Source organism: Cnephaeus nilssonii, assembly GCF_951640355.1.
Source record: "Cnephaeus nilssonii genome assembly, chromosome: 7".
Taxonomy (NCBI): Eukaryota; Metazoa; Chordata; class Mammalia; order Chiroptera; family Vespertilionidae; genus Cnephaeus; species Cnephaeus nilssonii.
In genome coordinates, this window is record NC_137078.1 from 72698394 (window position 1) to 72715187 (window position 16794).

General features: G+C 43.5%; 2 protein-coding genes across 4 annotated transcripts in view; one reads left to right on the plus strand and one right to left on the minus strand.

The window, feature by feature from the left end:
- Nucleotides 1–16794, minus strand: part of RIMS3 (regulating synaptic membrane exocytosis 3) — a 273736-nt gene that overhangs the window by 180193 nt on the left and 76749 nt on the right. The gene's annotated exons all lie outside the window — the stretch shown is intronic.
- Nucleotides 914–14977, plus strand: ZFP69 (ZFP69 zinc finger protein). 3 transcript variants are annotated; one of them, XM_079776143.1, is made up of 6 exons: nucleotides 914–1488; nucleotides 2750–3210; nucleotides 5404–5489; nucleotides 11191–11317; nucleotides 11613–11711; nucleotides 13160–14977. In XM_079776143.1, exons 2-6 carry the CDS (start codon nucleotides 3084–3086, stop codon nucleotides 14290–14292), a joined length of 1572 nt encoding a protein of 523 aa, XP_079632269.1. In that variant the 5' UTR covers nucleotides 914–1488; nucleotides 2750–3083; the 3' UTR covers nucleotides 14293–14977. The 3 variants fall into 3 exon arrangements, with proteins under 3 accessions (XP_079632269.1, XP_079632270.1, XP_079632271.1); XM_079776144.1 differs by having other exon boundaries at nucleotides 11616–11711; XM_079776145.1 differs by lacking the exon at nucleotides 914–1488 and adding an exon at nucleotides 9950–10064 and having other exon boundaries at nucleotides 3073–3210.

The following is a 16794-nucleotide window of genomic DNA, read 5'->3' on the forward strand; positions in this document are numbered from 1 at the left end:
TCATTGATCGGCTGCCTCCTGCATGCTCCCTACTGGGGATTGAGCCCGCAACCCGTACATGTGTCCTGATCGGGAATGGAGCCATAGACTCCTGGTTCATAGATCGCTGCTCAACCACTGAGCCACGCCAGCCGGACCAGACTTTTACTTTTTAATATTGTTTTCTGAGGTGGGTTGATATAACCATCCTAGCCCACAATTACCAGAGAGGAACTCTTATTATCCTCTACTCCCCACTCTATACGCTGCTTCCCTTTTCCTCATAGCCCTTACCATCACCTAGAATGTTATCTATTTTTCTATTTATCTGCTTAATCTCGCCGGAATTAATATACAAGAAAGCTGGATGCGTTTTGATAACTGCTGTAGCCTCAGATTTTTTAAAAATACATTTTATTGATTTTTTTACAGAGAGGAAGGGAGAGGGATAGAGAGTTAGAAACATCGATCAGCTGCCTCCTGCACACTCCCCACTGGGGATGTGCCCGCAACCAAGGTACATGCCCTTGACTGGACCCTTCAGTCCGCAGGCTGACGCTCTATTCACTGAGCCAAACCAGTTAGGGCTAGCCTCAGATTCTGAGACAATGCGTGGCAGATCTTAGGCTCTAAGAAGACAGTTGGTGAATGAATGAATGAATGAATGAATGAATAATGAATGAATGACAGAAGGGGCTTCCCCTCCGTAAGAGGTGGCGGTCCACGCGGTCTCTTGGACCGCTGTCAGGAAACGCTGCAGATTCACTGGGGTGGTCGCTGCCCCTAGGTCTGGAGAGTCCGCTGGAGGGCGCGCTCCACGGCATCCAGGTTCCGGGTTTTCGCGCGCGCCCCACAATCCTGGAGCCGGCGGGCTCCTCCAGGGCCCTCGTGGGCGGAGCCAGCGGCGGAGCGGGTGGAGCCGCGGGAAGACTAGCGGGCGCTGGGCTGGGTGGCTGGGCTGCCCGGCGGCCGCCTTGGGTGGGCCGTACCCCGGGCTGCACTGGGGCCTGCGCTGAGGCGACCGGTGGCGCGGGCGCGTCCGAGGCTGGGGCGCCGGGAGACGTCGGACTGCGGCCCCGGAGGCGGGCGCCGGAGGACCTGGCCGCCGCCGCCCGGCACTGAAGCCGCCTCCTCCGAGATGCATCCTCGCCTAGGTGTGCGGGAAGCGGGTTCCGGGCACCTCTCCCTCTGCGGCGCCCAGAGCCCGGCTCCGAGACGTGCGGCGGGGAAAGGCCGCGTTGGTTGATCCGGAGCAGCAGACCCGCCCTAGGCCGCTTCTCCTTGGGAATTTGGAGCAGACCCACTTCCAGTCCGGAGGCCGACGTGGACGTTGGGCGTCTTTTGAAGAATGATTGTTTTGCTTGGGAATGTGGTTTGTCTGTAGAAGGCTGGGAAAGAACAAAATCTGTTACCAGCCCTCCTCCAAACAGGCCCTCTGGAGCTGAAACCTCTAGAGCGAGCGCTCTCACCGCCCCCATCTCCGGTCCTCCAGCGGCGGAGGCGGATCTGGTGAGTAGGAGGCCACCCTGCCTGTCGTCAGTCCGAGGGAGGCGTGTCTGGGAGTAGTGAGAAGGGGCATCTTCTAAAAGAAGCTTCTCTGCCATTAACCGTTTCATATATTTCTCCACTTTGGTAACAAGACATTTACTATTTATATATTCAGAAGCAGGCTATTTCCCACGTGCTCCAATCGGCAGGATGCAGCCCCCTGCTCTGCACCAGTCACAGCTGAAAACAAGAGATGCCCATTAACCACAGACCCTTCCCCCACAAACTTCAAAAAGTTGGGTGGGCTTCCTTTCCAGGGAGATGGGACAGATTTTAGGGTCCCAGATACACTGGACCTGGTCGCCGTGGAGCGATCTACCTGCTCAAATGACAGGGGCGGGATGAGACAGAGGATGTATTTGAGTTTTGTTCTGTTTTTCCAAAATTGCCTGTTACAAACACTTCTGCAGTGGTCCTCAATTGTACTGGAAGTACTGGATTTCCTCCATCTGTAGGCATACTCCTTTCCCCAAATGTTAACATTTTTGAAACCAGGATACATCTTAACAGAGAGGTTAAAAGGACTTTGCTAGCTTCTAGGCATCTATGTGGGCGTGTCTGTCACTACTTGCCCATGCGAAAATGCAGCTATATGATTATTTCATCATTTGACATACTTGACATTAACTTTGAATTGAGATTTATTAATTGTTTTTTTTTTTTAAAAATAACTTTAGAAGACCCTGGCCCAGTAGGTCACTTGGTTAGAGCATCATCCCGATATGCCAAGTTTGTGGGTTCCATCCTCAGTGGTAGAACAACAAATTGCTATCTCTCGCTGTCTCTCAAAAAAAATGAAGAAAAAAATAACTTAAAAAGATAATGCTCTGCTGCAGCATTAAAGCAAAAGGTTTATAATAATGTTTACTAAAGGTTTATTGTTTGCCCGACATTGTCTCAATTAATCAACTTTACAACACTATGAAGTACGATTATTATTTTATAGATGAAGAAACTGAAGCTCAGTTGAAGTGCCTTAGAGCTTTTAAGTGCAAGAGTCAGGATTCTAACCCAGGCTGTCTGATTTCAAATCTATATCCAGGCAGAAGATGCAGGTGGCTTTTAAGGGGGGGAGTCAAGGCAGGATCGTGTATCTTTGTCTGTGTATCTTTGGCTGTTTGTGTGTGTGTATGGAGAACTGGGAGGCAGAGCCACATCCAAGAGCATTGATTATACTTCTTCCCACACTGATGCCAACTCTTTGTTTTTGGATCTTTTGCAGTTCTAAATATATTTCTGCAAGTTCTGGATTTCTGGCTGTATGAGGGTGCTCCTGGGTCCCTCCTCTCCTGCCTTGTGTTCCTCTCGAAGAAGATAGAGGCGTACACTCAAACCTACTCAACCGGCTGCTTCCCGGGGAGGCCGTACTTAATTTAAGAGAGGAGCCAGTGTTTCAGAGTTGTCCACGTCACATTAGCCTCTCGGAGCCCCCAGGTTCTGGGGCTGCAGGAGCATGCCAAAGCCCTGAGGGCAGGGACTGTGACCAGAGGAGGACCACACAACTGTGAAGCCTCTCAGCCCAGGAAGTGGACAAGCCCAATCAGGTGGACATCGTTATGCTGCAGCAGCTCTTGATCACCTTGCCCGCTGAGGCCAGCACCTGGGTGAAGTTGCACCATCCAAAGAAGGCCAAGGAGGGGGTGCCCCTATGGGAGGATGTGACTAAGATGTTTGAAGGAGAAGGTAAGAATAGACTGATGAAGGGGGGAATGGATGGGGAACTAGGAGATCTCATTTGTGTGTCAAAAGATAGGTACACTTCATTGTTCTGGTCTCGGGGAGAACATTGGAGGAAAGCAGGTCTCTGAGGTTCATGCTTGTGGCTTTTGGGAAAGGGACAGCTGTGAGAGTTCTGGAGTTCTGGCTGTGGGATTGTTGCTTCCGGATCCCTCCTCTCCTGCCTTGTTGTTTCTCTAGAACAGTGGTTCTCAACCTCTCTAATGCCGCGACCCTTTAATACAGTTCCTCATGTTGTGGTGACCCCCAACCATAAAATTATTTTCGTTGCTACTTCATAACTGTAATTTTGCTACTGTTAATGAGTCATAATGTAAATATCTGTGTTTTCTGATGGTCTTAGGCTCTATAGCAGCGGTTCGCTACCCACAGGTTGAGAAGCGCTAGCAGGGTCGCCTAAGACCATCGGAAAACACAGATATTTACATTACGATTCATAACAGTAGCAAAATTACAGTTATGAAGTAGCAACAAAAATAATTTTATGGTTGGGGGTCACCACAACATGAGGAACTGTATTAAAGGGTCGCGGCGTTAGAAAGGTTGAGAACCACTGCTCTAGAACTGTGGTCGGCAAACTGCAGCTTGGGAGCCACATGCTGCTCTTTGGCCCCTTGAGTGTGGCTCTTCCACAAAATACCACAGCCTGGGCGAGTCTATTTTGAAGAAGTGGCGTTAGAAGAAGTTTAAGTTTAAAAATTTTGGCTCTCAAAAGAAATTTCAATCGTTGTACTGTTGATATTTGGCTCTGTTGACTAATGAGTTTGCCGACCACTGCTCTAGAAGAATAGAGAGGCATGCACTCAAACATACTCAACCGGCTGCCTCGCAAGGAGGCAGTACTTACTATTGTGCTCTCAGCACAGGCTTATTGTTGACATGTGCTCCATGCTGCCCCGTGCTGCTCCCATCTCCTGTCCTCAGTACTACACAGGACAGGAAAACAGAACACAAGACTGTCCCCGCCAGCGACTCTTAAGGGTGGACAGCAAAGTCAAAGCTTTTTGCACCCTTAAGCGCCCCCAATGGTTTTTCTTCACAAGTTTCGGTCATTTTAGCCTCAAACCAATATCTGTTCTTGCTTTTCATCTTCTGCTGAGAGGAAAGAATGACATGCTTGATTACTCTTATTTTACCTTGAAATATAGGTTCAGTGGGAAATATGTCCAAAATTACACATTATTTAGTGGTCTGGTCAGGATAGATAGATGAATAGAGGAATTTGTGTGTTTTATGTGGTCTCTTAATTCATACCTTTAACACTGTAGATTCAGTCAATATTTATTGTATTCTAGCTGTGTCAGGCAGGAACTTTGCTAAGCATCTTGACAGATGGAAAAAATGAATAATGACCTCTAATGCTAAATATTTTTTAAATATATTTTTATTGATTTCAGAGAGGAAGGTAGAGGGAGAGAGAGAATTGTTGATTGGCTGCCTCCTGCATGTCCCCTACTGGGGACTGACCTCGCAACCTGGGCATGTGCCCTTGACTGGCATCGAACCTGGGACCCTTCACGTTCGATCTATCCACTGAGCCAAACCTGCTAGGGCACTAATTATTAATTGATGGAGACAGACACACACCCAGATCACATACCCATAATAGAAGGTATCCTAGGAAAATGCTATGATAAAGGTTGTTTTTTATTTTGGAAGACAAGAGATAGGAAACATTTTTCTAGTTGTGCTTATCTGAGAATTTTTCACAAAGCAGATAGCATTGAATTGGGCCTTGAAAGATGTCTAAGTTATTTTTAAAAGTATCAGAGAATGGAGATCATTGTAGTCTGAGATTGGTGTTCAAGACCAACAGACAGAGGATGGTGATTAGAGGAAACTAGTGCTGGAAAGATATGCTTCAGGTGGACCATAGCGTGCCTGGAAGTCCATGGGAAGTGAACAAAGGAGTGGCTCGGTAGATCTGTGCTTCTGGACCAGCATTGACCATTGGGAAACACAAATGCCCAAAAGAACACACTGCAGATCCTCCTCATTAAGGGGCCTCCAGTCTGCTTGAGTCACTCCAAATGTCCCTCTTTGTGAATGTATTGCGAGAGGAGCCATATTCAGCAGGTCTGCAGGCAGTTTGGGGGGCTTTTGAGGAGTACAAACCTTATGGCTCTTTTCCTTCCTCAGCTTTGCTATCTCAGGATGCTGATGAGACCCAGGGAGAAAGTTTAAAAGATGAAGGAACTTCTGGGGCCCAGACAGCAGAATTCCAGGTGGGTTGGAATTTCCTCTCATTTTTTTTTTTTTGACATGCTTCTTGGTTTTCAAGGGCTTAACGCCCCTTTTCTTGGAGCGGGAGATTGTTGAGGCTAATGAATTCAACCTAGGAAGCTCAGAGAATATTGCTCTTGTACAGAAAATGGCAACGGTGGTAGCAATTTATCTGCTCATAGAAGTTATACTTTCCTCCATGTAACTCTAACATTGTGCTGCTAATTTCTAAGATAAGCCTCATTTTTTAGTATTTATAACTGAAAAACAAACTTTGTAAATGAGAAGAAAGTTCTGACATTCTTTTATTATTTATATATATATATATATTTAATATATATATTTTTATTGATTTCAGAGAGGAAGGGAGAAGGAGAGAGAGAGAAACATCAGTGATGAGAGAGAATCATTGAATGGCTGCCTCCAGCACACCCCACACTGGGGATTGAGCCTGAAACCTGGGCATGTGCCCTAACTGGGAATTGAACTGATCTTCTGGTTCATAGGTCTGTGCTCAACCACTGAGCCAGACAGACCAGGCTGACATTCTTAATGTTGTACACATATCACTTGTGAACTTAATGAGGTGGCCCTTAGTATATTGGGAGCAGAGATCAAACTGCAGCCAAAGAATCAAGAAGAGAAGAAATGGTCTGGCCACAGGTGCACACATTAGCCTGGGCAGATACAACAGGGTGTCAGAATGGGTGTCCTCACCCCCTGGTGGAAGGATAAGTGAGACAGAAGGAAAATTGTTGAATAAACAGAAAAGGAAGATCATTAAAGAGCAGATGTTATTCGAGGACAGAAGAGTTTTAAGCGAACAGAACTTGGATTCTAAAATTAGATGGTACAAGATTTGAACTTAGCTAGCTCTTGAATTTACTTGCTTGGTGATCTGTGGCAATATTTTTTAGCTGTTTAAAATCTCAGTTTCCTCAGCTAATTCAGATGCTAATACTTTCTAGGATTGAAATGCATTCCAGAGTTAGAGAAATGTGGAAGCAATAATAGTCTAATTATTTAAGGGGTTATCTCTGCATTCCACTTTTTAGAATTCCTCACTTCCTGACACTTATTGAAACTGATGGGATTTAAACTTAGCTCTGGAAAAAGATTTTTAAAAAATGAGGTCTATTATCTTGGCCAGTTTGCTCAGTGGTTAGAGCATTGGCTCTCAGACCAAAAGGTCACAGGTCCGATTCACGGTCAAGGGCATGTACCTTGGTTGCAGGTTCGACCCCCAGTCCTATGCGGAAGGCAACTAGTTGATGTGTCTCACATCAATGTCTCTCTCTCTCTCTCTCTCTCTCTCTCTCTCTCTCTCTCTCTCTCTCTCTTTCTCCTTTCTCTCTCTCTCCCTCCCTCCCTCCCTCCCTCCCTCCCTCTCTCCCTCTCTCCCCTGCCTTACACTCTCTCTAAAAGTCAATGGAAAAAATGTCCTTAGTGAGGATTAAAAAAAAGAGAGAGAGAGATATAATTTACACATAGGATAAAACACTTAAAGTGCATAGCTCATTTTGACATATGTATACACCATCTACTGCAATCAAGATCTAGAACATTTCCACCATCTCAGAAAGTTCCCTCATGCCCCTTACTCTGCTTTGCCCCCAGTAGTTAGTACATGGGATCTGTTTATTTCTTACTAGTGGACCAGTGAACGGATTCGTGCACATTGAAAGGAAATTAATTAGAAGAAATATTTTAATATCGCTATTTGCTGTTTATAATAGAAGTGTCAACCAAATTCACGATCAACAATGACAGATCGAAACACACGTGTGCACTTGGCACCAGAGAGAGCTTTATAGGTATTACGCATGCGTGAGTCCAGTCAGTGGGTCGGAGGGACGGACGTACAGCCGGCCACTTATCCTTTTATATCCTATACTAGAGGCCCGGTGCACAAAATTCGTGCATGCGGGGGTGTCCCTCAGCCTGACCTGCACCCTCTCCAATCTGGGACCCCTCGGGGAATGTCCAACAGCCCTCAGGGATCGGGCCTAAACCAGCAGTCGGACATCCCTCTCACAATCCAGGACCGCTGGCTCCTAACTGCCTCTGCCTGCCTGCCTGATTGCCCCCAATTGCCCTCCCCTGCCAGCCTGATCACCCCCTAACTGCTTGCTCCCCTGCGCTAGCCTGATTGCCCCCCTAACTACCTCTGCCTCGGCCCCCACCACCGTGGCTTTGTCCCGAAGGAAGTCTGATGTCCAGAAGATGTCTGGTCGACCCGGTCTAATTAACATACTACCCTTTTATTAGTATAGATAATAAAGAGCTAATATGCAAATGGTCATCACACCCTCACACCATCACACCGTAACAGCTCAGACACTCAACACTGGGGAGAGAGGAATGGGGATCAGCCAGGCTGTGGCCTGGGAGAGGGACAAGCTGCACGCCCCCACGGTCCTGGGCGCCAGCGGCTGTGCCTGTGGCCCAGGAGAGGGACAAGCCGCCCGCCCCCGTGGTCCCGGGCACCAACGCCTGTGCCTGTGGCCCAGGAGAGGGACAAGCTGCCTGTCCCATTGTCCCAGGTGCCTGCGGCTGCGTCTGCACCTGCAGCCCGGGAGAGGGACAAGCCACCCGCCCTGCAGTCCTGGGCGCCTGCGGCTGCGTCTACACCTGCAGCCCAGGAGAGGGACAAGCCGCCTGCCCCGTGGTCCCAGGCACCTGCGGCTGCATCTGCACCTGCGACCTGGGAGGGGGACAAGCTGCCCGCCCCGCGGTCCCGGGCACCAGTGCCTGCGGCTGCGGCCCAGGAGAGGGACAAGCCGCCTGCCCCGTGGTCCCAGGCACCTGCGGCTGCATCTGCACCTGCGACCTGGGAGGGGGACAAGCTGCCCGCCCCGCGGTCCCGAGCACCAGTGCCTGTGGCTGCGGCCCAGGAGAGGGACAAGCCGCTCACCCCGTGGTCCCAGGTGCCTGCGGCTGTGGCCTGGGCGAAGCCACCCGCCCATGGTCCCTTGCAGCTGCAACCAGCCTGGGCGAAGCTTGCCTAGGTCCTGGGTGCCTGCGGCCAGCCAGAGGGAGGGAAGCCCAGGTCCCAGGTGCCTGTGACTGGCTGGAGGAGGGAATCCTGGGTCCCAGGTAACGGGGTGAGGCATAGGCGGTTAGGGGCTATCAGGCCAGCAGGGGAGCAGTTCAGGATGATCAGGCTGGTAGAGGAGCAGTTAGGAGCAATCAGGCAGGCAGGCAGAGGGTTTAGGGGTGATTAGGCAGGCAGGCAGGTGAGTGGTTAGGAGCCAGTGGTCCCGGATTGCGAGAGGCAGTCAGACATCCCCCGAGGGGTCCCAGATTGGAGAGGGTGCAGGCCCGGCTGAGGGTGCAGGGTGTGCAGGCACGAATTTTGTGCACTGGGCCTCTAGTATATAGATAACTGCAAGTAAATCTATCTCAAAATAGATTTATATGTAAAATGATCATGTTAAAGTCATCTCAAAATATAAATTTAATTTTAAAAAGAATCTATTCAGTAATGTTCTATAAATATCAATTAGATTAAGTTGGTTGACAGGTTGTTTAAAGCTATATCTTTGATGAATTTTTGTCTAATTGTTTCAATTATTGAGGGAAGAATGTTAAAATCTCTGTCTTGATTTTGCCTCTATCTCCCTTTAGTTCTATCAATTCTGCTTTATTTTGAATTCTCTGGTCAGATGCATAAACATGTGGGATTGTTGTCTTCTTAATGAACTGATCCCTATCATTATGAAATGTCTCTTTATGCCTAGTAATATTTCTTTTCCTAAAGTCCACTTTGTCTGATTTAATGTAGATCCTCCAGTGTTTTTTTTTAGTTATTGTTTTCATGGTATAACTTTTTCCATTCTTTTAGTTTTAACCTCTCTTTGTGTATTTATTTATTTTTTTCTGAGTGGTGTAATGAAATCTCACGCCATTCTGCTCCATCCTGCCCAGGATGTAAATCATCCCTTTATCCAGCATTTGCAGCTATATATACTTCCCACCCTTTAACTACTTAGTAGCAATTGGTTATCAAATAGTCATGGTATTGCAGTGCTTGTGTTCAAGTAACCCTTATTTTGCTTAATAATGACCCCAAAGTGAAAGATTAGTGATGCTGGCATTTCAGATAAGTGTTTTAAGTGAATTGGAAAAAGACATTATATAAAGCGTTTGGTACTATCCATGGTTTCAGGCATCCACTGGGTGTTTTGGAACATATTCCCCATGGATAAGTCGGAGGGGGGAGCTACTGTATATATGCTCTCCTTCAACAATGAGAAATCAGGCTCCCATTTTTAATTCATTTGCTCAAGCTTGGAACATAAGAAAGATAGTTTCAGAGTTGATAACCCATACCATTGTAACAGGCGTAAATGGAGTTCAGTATTTCTCAAGATAAAATTTAATATAAAAATTAAGTATATTATTTGATAAATTTTAACTAATGCATACATTGTGTTACCTGTGGCCCAATTATTTTTGTCAGCTTGGGTGGCTTAAAACAACAGACATTTATTTCTCACATTCTGGAGGCTGTGGAGTCCAAGATCAAGGTGCTGGAAGATTCAATTCCTGGTGAGAACTCTCTTCCTGGCTTGCAGGTGACCACCTTCTTGCTGTGTCCTCACATGGCAGTGCACCAGGGGGATGTGGAGCTCTTTGTCTTTTTTTCTTTAATCCTCACCCAGGATATTTTCCCATTGGTTTTTAGAGAGAGTGGAAGAGAGAGGAAAAGACAGAGAGAAATATCGATGTGAGAGAAACACATTGATTGGTTGCCTTCTGCACGCACTCTGACCAAGGCCCGTGCAGGAGCCTGCAACCGAAGTAGGTGTCCTTGACCAGAAACGAACCTGGGATCTCTCGGTCCGCAGGTCAATGCTCTATCTATTGAGCCAAACTGTCTAGGGCAACCTCTCTTTGTCTTTATATTTAAGGTATGATCTTCTTAAATATAGCTGGATCTTGCTTGGTTAGTCCATTTACAGTAAACATAATTATTGATATGGTAGATTTAAGTGCATATTCTTATTCTTTGTTTGCTGTTTGTCCCATCTATTCTTTGTTCCTTCTCTTCTGCTGTCTTTTGGATTAAATAGTTGTTGTTTTTTTGTATTCCATTTTGTGTCCCTAATGACGTTTTAGCTATTCTTCTTTGGTTTGTTTTTAGTGGTTGCTCTAACCACTACAATATGAAATTTTAAACATATCACAGCTGCTTTGAATTAATATTATACAATTTCACATATAATATGAAAGTCTTATATTTCCATTTATTCTCTCTCATTCTTTGTGTATTATCTCAATACATTTATCTTTACATGTTATAAATCCCACAATACATTGTTCTTATTTTAGTTTTTAATAGTAAATTGTGTCATAAAAAATTAGGAAAGTTAAAAGGAAAAGAAAATGAGCCTTTCATATGTGGACACATATTTACCAATTCTGGAACTCTTTTTTTAAAAAAATATGTTTTTATTTTATTTTTTAAACATTTTTATTGAATTCAGAGAGGAAGGGATAGGGAGAGAGAGAGATAGAAACATCAGTGATGAGAGAGAATCATTGATTGGCTGCCTCCTGCCCACCCCACACTGGGGATTGAGCCCACAACCGGGGCATATGCCCTGACTGGGAATCGAACCGTGACTGCCTGGTTCATAGGTCAATGCTCAACCACTGAGCCATGCTGGCTGGGCAAAACCAATGTATTTTATATTCTAGGAACGGTTGACCTTCAAGGATATAACTGTGAACTTCACCCAGGAGGAGTGGGGGCAACTGACCCCTGCTCACCAGAATCTGTACCGAGAGGTGATGCTGGAGAACTACGGGAACCTGGTCTCAGTGGGTAAGGATGGGCTAACTGTTTATCCAGAAACCTGCTCATTTCAGGAGAGCCATTATTTCTAAATTGTTAATGTCATGGATTCCCTGGATCTTCGCCTTGGGTTCTGTCTTATTCCTGTGAAAATCAAGCCAGGCCATATCTGATTCTCCTTCTTTTACTTTGTAGAGCTAAAATAGAAAAACATGCTGAGGTACCCCTTTCCATTTTCAGAAATCCTAGGACTGGAACTAATTCTGGGGATGGTTCTTAGACCTCAACATAAGCATTCATACTTTTTTTTTTTTTACTGCATAAGCAGGATATGAATTTTCCAAACCTAGGGTGATTTCCCAGTTGGAGAAAGGAGAAGAGCCATGGATAACAGAGAAAGAAAGCCCAGGACATCCCAATGCAGGTGAGCCAAGGCAGGTGGTACCTTTTCATATGTAAATAGCATATTTTTTAAAATTATGTTTTCTGTTTGTTCCTGGTATAATAATACAGTTGATTTTATATATTGATCTTATAGCCAACCACCTTGTTTCATTCTGTTATTAATTCCAATAATTTGTTTGTACATTCTCTTGGGTTTTCTTTTTCAACTTATAATAATGAAAGAATAATAAAAGTTGCAATGGGGTTCTTTCCCTACCTGTGGGTAAAATCTCAAAGAGATCCCATAAATGGTCTAGTCCCTTTAAATAATAACAGTCTGATTTTAGTAAAATGTTTAGTTCAGTGAAACTTCATTCAAAGTTAAATCTTTTCTTCTTCCCTAGCTTGGGCTGCTTCAGGCCTGGATACTGAATTGGGGAGGGGGACATAGATGGCTTCTCTGTCTTTCCCTGTCTTCTCTTCCCCACTATTCAGGACCAGAATCGGGGGCCTACAGAATGTAGACTCTATTCTTGCATCTATTCATTTAGAATGTGGAAATATAATGATCTTTACAAGAAGTTATACCTTTTAGGAATACAAAGCTGTCAGTTGAGATATTAGTAATGGGTACAACAAATTATCAAGTAAGAAAACCAGTCAGAATTTTATTATTTTTACTTTATTTTTTGTTGTTGTTAATCCTCACCTGAGGATATCTTTTCCATTGATTTTTAGAGAGAGTGGAAGGGAGGAGAAGGGGGGAGAGAGAGAGAGAAACATTGTTGTGAGAGAGACACATAGACTGGTTACTGGTTGCTTTCTGCAGGCCCCCTGACTGGGGCCAGGAATCAAGCCTGCAAACGAGGTATGTGCCCTTGACCAGAATCGAACCCATGTCCCTTCAGTCCATGGGCCAAGAAAATCAGTCAAAATTTTAAAGGTTAAAGGATATTTTCATAGAACATTGTAATAGCAGCAATATAGTCTGGGTTTCTTACAAGTCTTCTTTGTATAAATAACACTTCCAGGGACAAATTAATAAGCACAGGAAATAGAACAATGTGTAAGTTTTAATAAAAGACACCTCAGTGTTCTTGTGAATTTTCTTAGTTTTAACATTATTTTTTGAATTAGTGTCTCTGGCTGCTACTGGAGTGGGGAAGGAACATCTTTTTTATTTTTCTGAGATGGTTTTCTAAAAGTAGTTGTCAATAAAAAGACATATTGTAAAGACAGCTCAGAAATTTCATTACTTAATATTAGAAAGAGCTGGACTAAAATGCTCAAACTTTACTTTTTATAAAATCATACTTTTACTGTTTACTGATTCCTAATTTCCCATTACCTCTCCAGGATGCATAACCATATTTAAATATAATGAAAATCTCATGTACTTTATATGTATTGTTATCTAAATCTCTATAGTAATGGAGTTTTCAAAGCATAAAGTATTTGAGTTATTTGTATTTTTTCCATTTATTTCAGACATGAAGAGTAAAACAGAAACCAGTACATCAACTGCAAAGAATGACATTTTACAGGAACAGTTATATCAAGGCATTATGATGGAAAGGTTCATGAGGGATGATGTAATTGATTCCACATTGAGAAAAGTCTCCAAATATGATGAGTTAGAAAGGCATCAGGACACCAGTGGAAGAGATGGAAGACAAGCCATCTTGCTCCACAAGAAGAGAGGCCAAGAAACTAACAAATTTGGGGAAAATATTGTGAATTCAAATGTTATTATAGAACAGAGGTACTGTAAATATGACACACTTAGAAAGAGGAACAAATACAAATTAGATCTGATTAGTCATCCAACAAGTTACATAAGAACAAAAACCTATGAATGTAATATATGTGAAAAAATCTTCAAGCAACCCATTCATCTTACTGAACACATGAGGATTCATACTGGTGAGAAACCTTTCAGATGTAAGGAATGTGGAAGGGCCTTTAGTCAAAGTGCATCTCTTAATACCCACCAGAGAATCCATACTGGTGAGAAGCCTTTTGAATGTGAAGAATGTGGCAAAACCTTCAGACATCGCTCCTCTCTTAATCAGCATCACAGAACTCACACCGGAGAGAAACCTTATGTATGTGATAAATGTCAGAAAGCTTTCAGCCAGAACATTAGCTTGATCCAACATTTGAGAACTCATTCTGGAGAGAAACCCTTTACATGCAATGAATGTGGGAAAACCTTTCGACAAATTAGACACCTAAGTGAACATATAAGAATTCATACTGGGGAGAAGCCCTATGCGTGCACTGCATGTTGTAAAACTTTTAGTCATAGAGCGTATCTAACACATCATCAGAGAATCCATACTGGGGAGAGACCCTACAAATGTAAAGAATGTGGGAAAGCCTTTAGGCAGAGGATCCACCTTAGCAACCATAAAATTGTTCATACAGGAGTGAAAGCATATGAATGCACACGGTGTGGAAAAGCCTATAGGCATGATTCATCCTTTAAGAAACATCAGAGACATCACACTGGAGAAAAACCTTATGAATGTAATGAATGTGGAAAAGCCTTCAGCTATAATTCATCACTTACTCGGCACCATGAAATACACAGGAGGAATGCCTTCAGAAATAACGTGTAAAAATAGATTATAAAAAAGATTATCCAACATGAGAACAAAAGCCAAGTTTAAATCACTGATTCTATGCTTTTAAATTTCAGAACTCTAAATGTGAGTTATTGATATAATGATGCCAACTTCTAATTTTGCCCATTGTGTAAATAAACACTACATTGATAACTACTATCTACACTTCCATACAAAGTATTTAAAAATAAAGGATGGTCCTTCCAATTAAATTCAGCAATATGAAAAATTAACACTTTATTATTTTCCTGACTTCATGGTTGATTAATAAATTATTATGCATGGGCATTCAGTGATTTACAGACCAGTATATGGGAACTACTGCTTAAAATGTCACCACCCCATATTTTTAATTAAAATTTAATTTTTAATTTTTTGTTAATCCTCACCCAAGGATATTTTTTCCATTGGTTTCTGGAGAGAATGGAAGGGAGAGGGAGAGACAGAGAGAGAGAGAGAAACATCGCAGTGAGAGAGACACATCTGTTGGTTGCCTCCCACATGCCCCTGGGGTAGGGGGGGGGGGGCAGGGATCAGCCTGCAACTAGCTCATGTAATCCAGGGTCTGCAATACATTCTAATAGTGGACTGGGATGAGTACTTTGGAAAACCCAGGCAGTTTTCTCTCCATTTTTCACCTCTGCTTCTTGTGTCTTCATTCTGGCTTTTTTTTTTTTTTTTTTAAAGAAAAACACCTCATTGCAAATCATGACTACCAGCAACTCCAGATACATATACAGGCAGTCCTTGGGTTACATCGGACTCAACTTAAGTTGTTTGGTGGTTATGTCGCCATCTCCCATTTATAGTACTTATTAAAAAAAAAAGTTCTGTCATTTCGACGTATGTACATATGTGCTTTATGTTTTTATTATTTATTTACCACAAGGTCAGGAATTATCTTTTACATTTTTTTTTACTGTTTCACTTCATTACTGCTGTGTATGTGCTCCATGTGAGTGACGTAGGTGCTTATGTAGGTGGGTTCCAACTTACGGCGAAAATCGAGTTACGTCGCGCTGTAGGAACGGATCTCCGTAACCCGAGGACTGCCTGTATTCAGGTTCTATCACCCAGAATAAAGCTGCCTTCTCTTTCTCATTTCTTATCTCAAAATCCTGAGGAAGGTTTCTTATTGGCCCAGCTAGGTCTGTGCCCACCTCTACAGTCAATTGCAGGCTGAGATCTCGGCTTCTATGAGAACCATGTAGCTGGTGTGGTGGGAGGGAGGATCTGGAAGGGTGGGGAAGAAGAAGAGAGTTATTGTTCATAGAATTCCAAATCTTACCCATTCTTCAATGCCAATTCACCAGATCAGAAATTTAGAACTGGAAAGGATCTAGGAATTCACCTAATTGAAACTTCACTTTATAGATGAAGAAATGGAGAATCTTCTTTAATTACTCATGTCCTTTTACTTGAGTCAAACCTGAGTTTGAGAATTTTTCCCTCTAAGTTTGTTAGCCTAGCTTTCTAAACACCTACTATTAATGGCTGAACATAGCTGAGCTGCTCTTTGCCATTCTAAAAGATTTACTTAGATCTGCTGCCCAGGAAATCTTCATAAGTTATACTTCAGAGCCTGCCCATTGCCTTTTATCATTCACTCTATCTCACAGGAACTTCTCCCTCTACTGACCATGGGATTGTTCTTCCTCAGAGCTGTGTCCTTAGACATAATCTCTACTCGAGTTACACATTTTGATTTTGTTAACACCCAACACTTCTGACATCTATATTTTAGAAATACCTCCTGAGCTCCAAAACATTATATTCAACATCCCACTGGATACCTCCTGAGCTCCAGAACATTATATTCAACATCCCACTGGATATCTTCACTTGGATATCCCATAGTCACCTCACTTTCCCCCCCCCCCCCCAATAAAATCTGTATTCCTTAATCCAGGAAGTGGTACCACCACCTATTTAATACTCCTGTTTAAACTTTTTCCTCTCCCTTTCATTCATTACTTCTCCAATGTCAGCAGGTCCTATATATTGTATTTAGGATTTAAGTCTCTGCTCCATTCCCATTGTCAGTACTTAATTAGACTTGTAGTACTTCCTAACTGCTTAGATTTCCAATTGGTTTCTCTACATCTAGTCTGGAGTCATCTATCCTCCCCACTGCTGCTAGAGTGATCATTATAAAGCAAACCACATTATCTAATCAAACCACATTATTGTTTAAAATTCCTCAATGTTTTCTGAAGCATACTCAAGAAAGCATACTTTGCTTCAGCCATAAAGACCTTATGGCTGGCCGGTGTGGCTCAATGGTCGAGCTCAACCTATGAAACAAGAGGTCACAGTTCAATTACTGGTCAGGGCACATGCAATAAGAAACCTTCCATAGGTTTGCAAAGAAAAGAAGTGATGTCATAATAGTCAGGCTAGTGGTTTCTCAGGAAGGAGGCATGGGAGTGCATTTGAGAAGGGCCCAAAACTCATTTTTTGCTCTAATGATAACATGTCTGCTCAATAATTATTACA

Excerpts from the sequence above, each read along its gene's own strand:
- ZFP69 (XM_079776143.1), top strand. The coding sequence starts at position 3,084 with ATGCTGCAGCAGCTCTTGATCACCTTGCCCGCTGAGGCCAGCACCTGG. Across the intron at positions 5,490-11,190 it reads CCCAGACAGCAGAATTCCAG|GAACGGTTGACCTTCAAGGA; the intron begins GTGGGTTGGAAT and ends TTTATATTCTAG. Across the intron at positions 11,712-13,159 it reads CCCAGGACATCCCAATGCAG|ACATGAAGAGTAAAACAGAA; the intron begins GTGAGCCAAGGC and ends CATTTATTTCAG.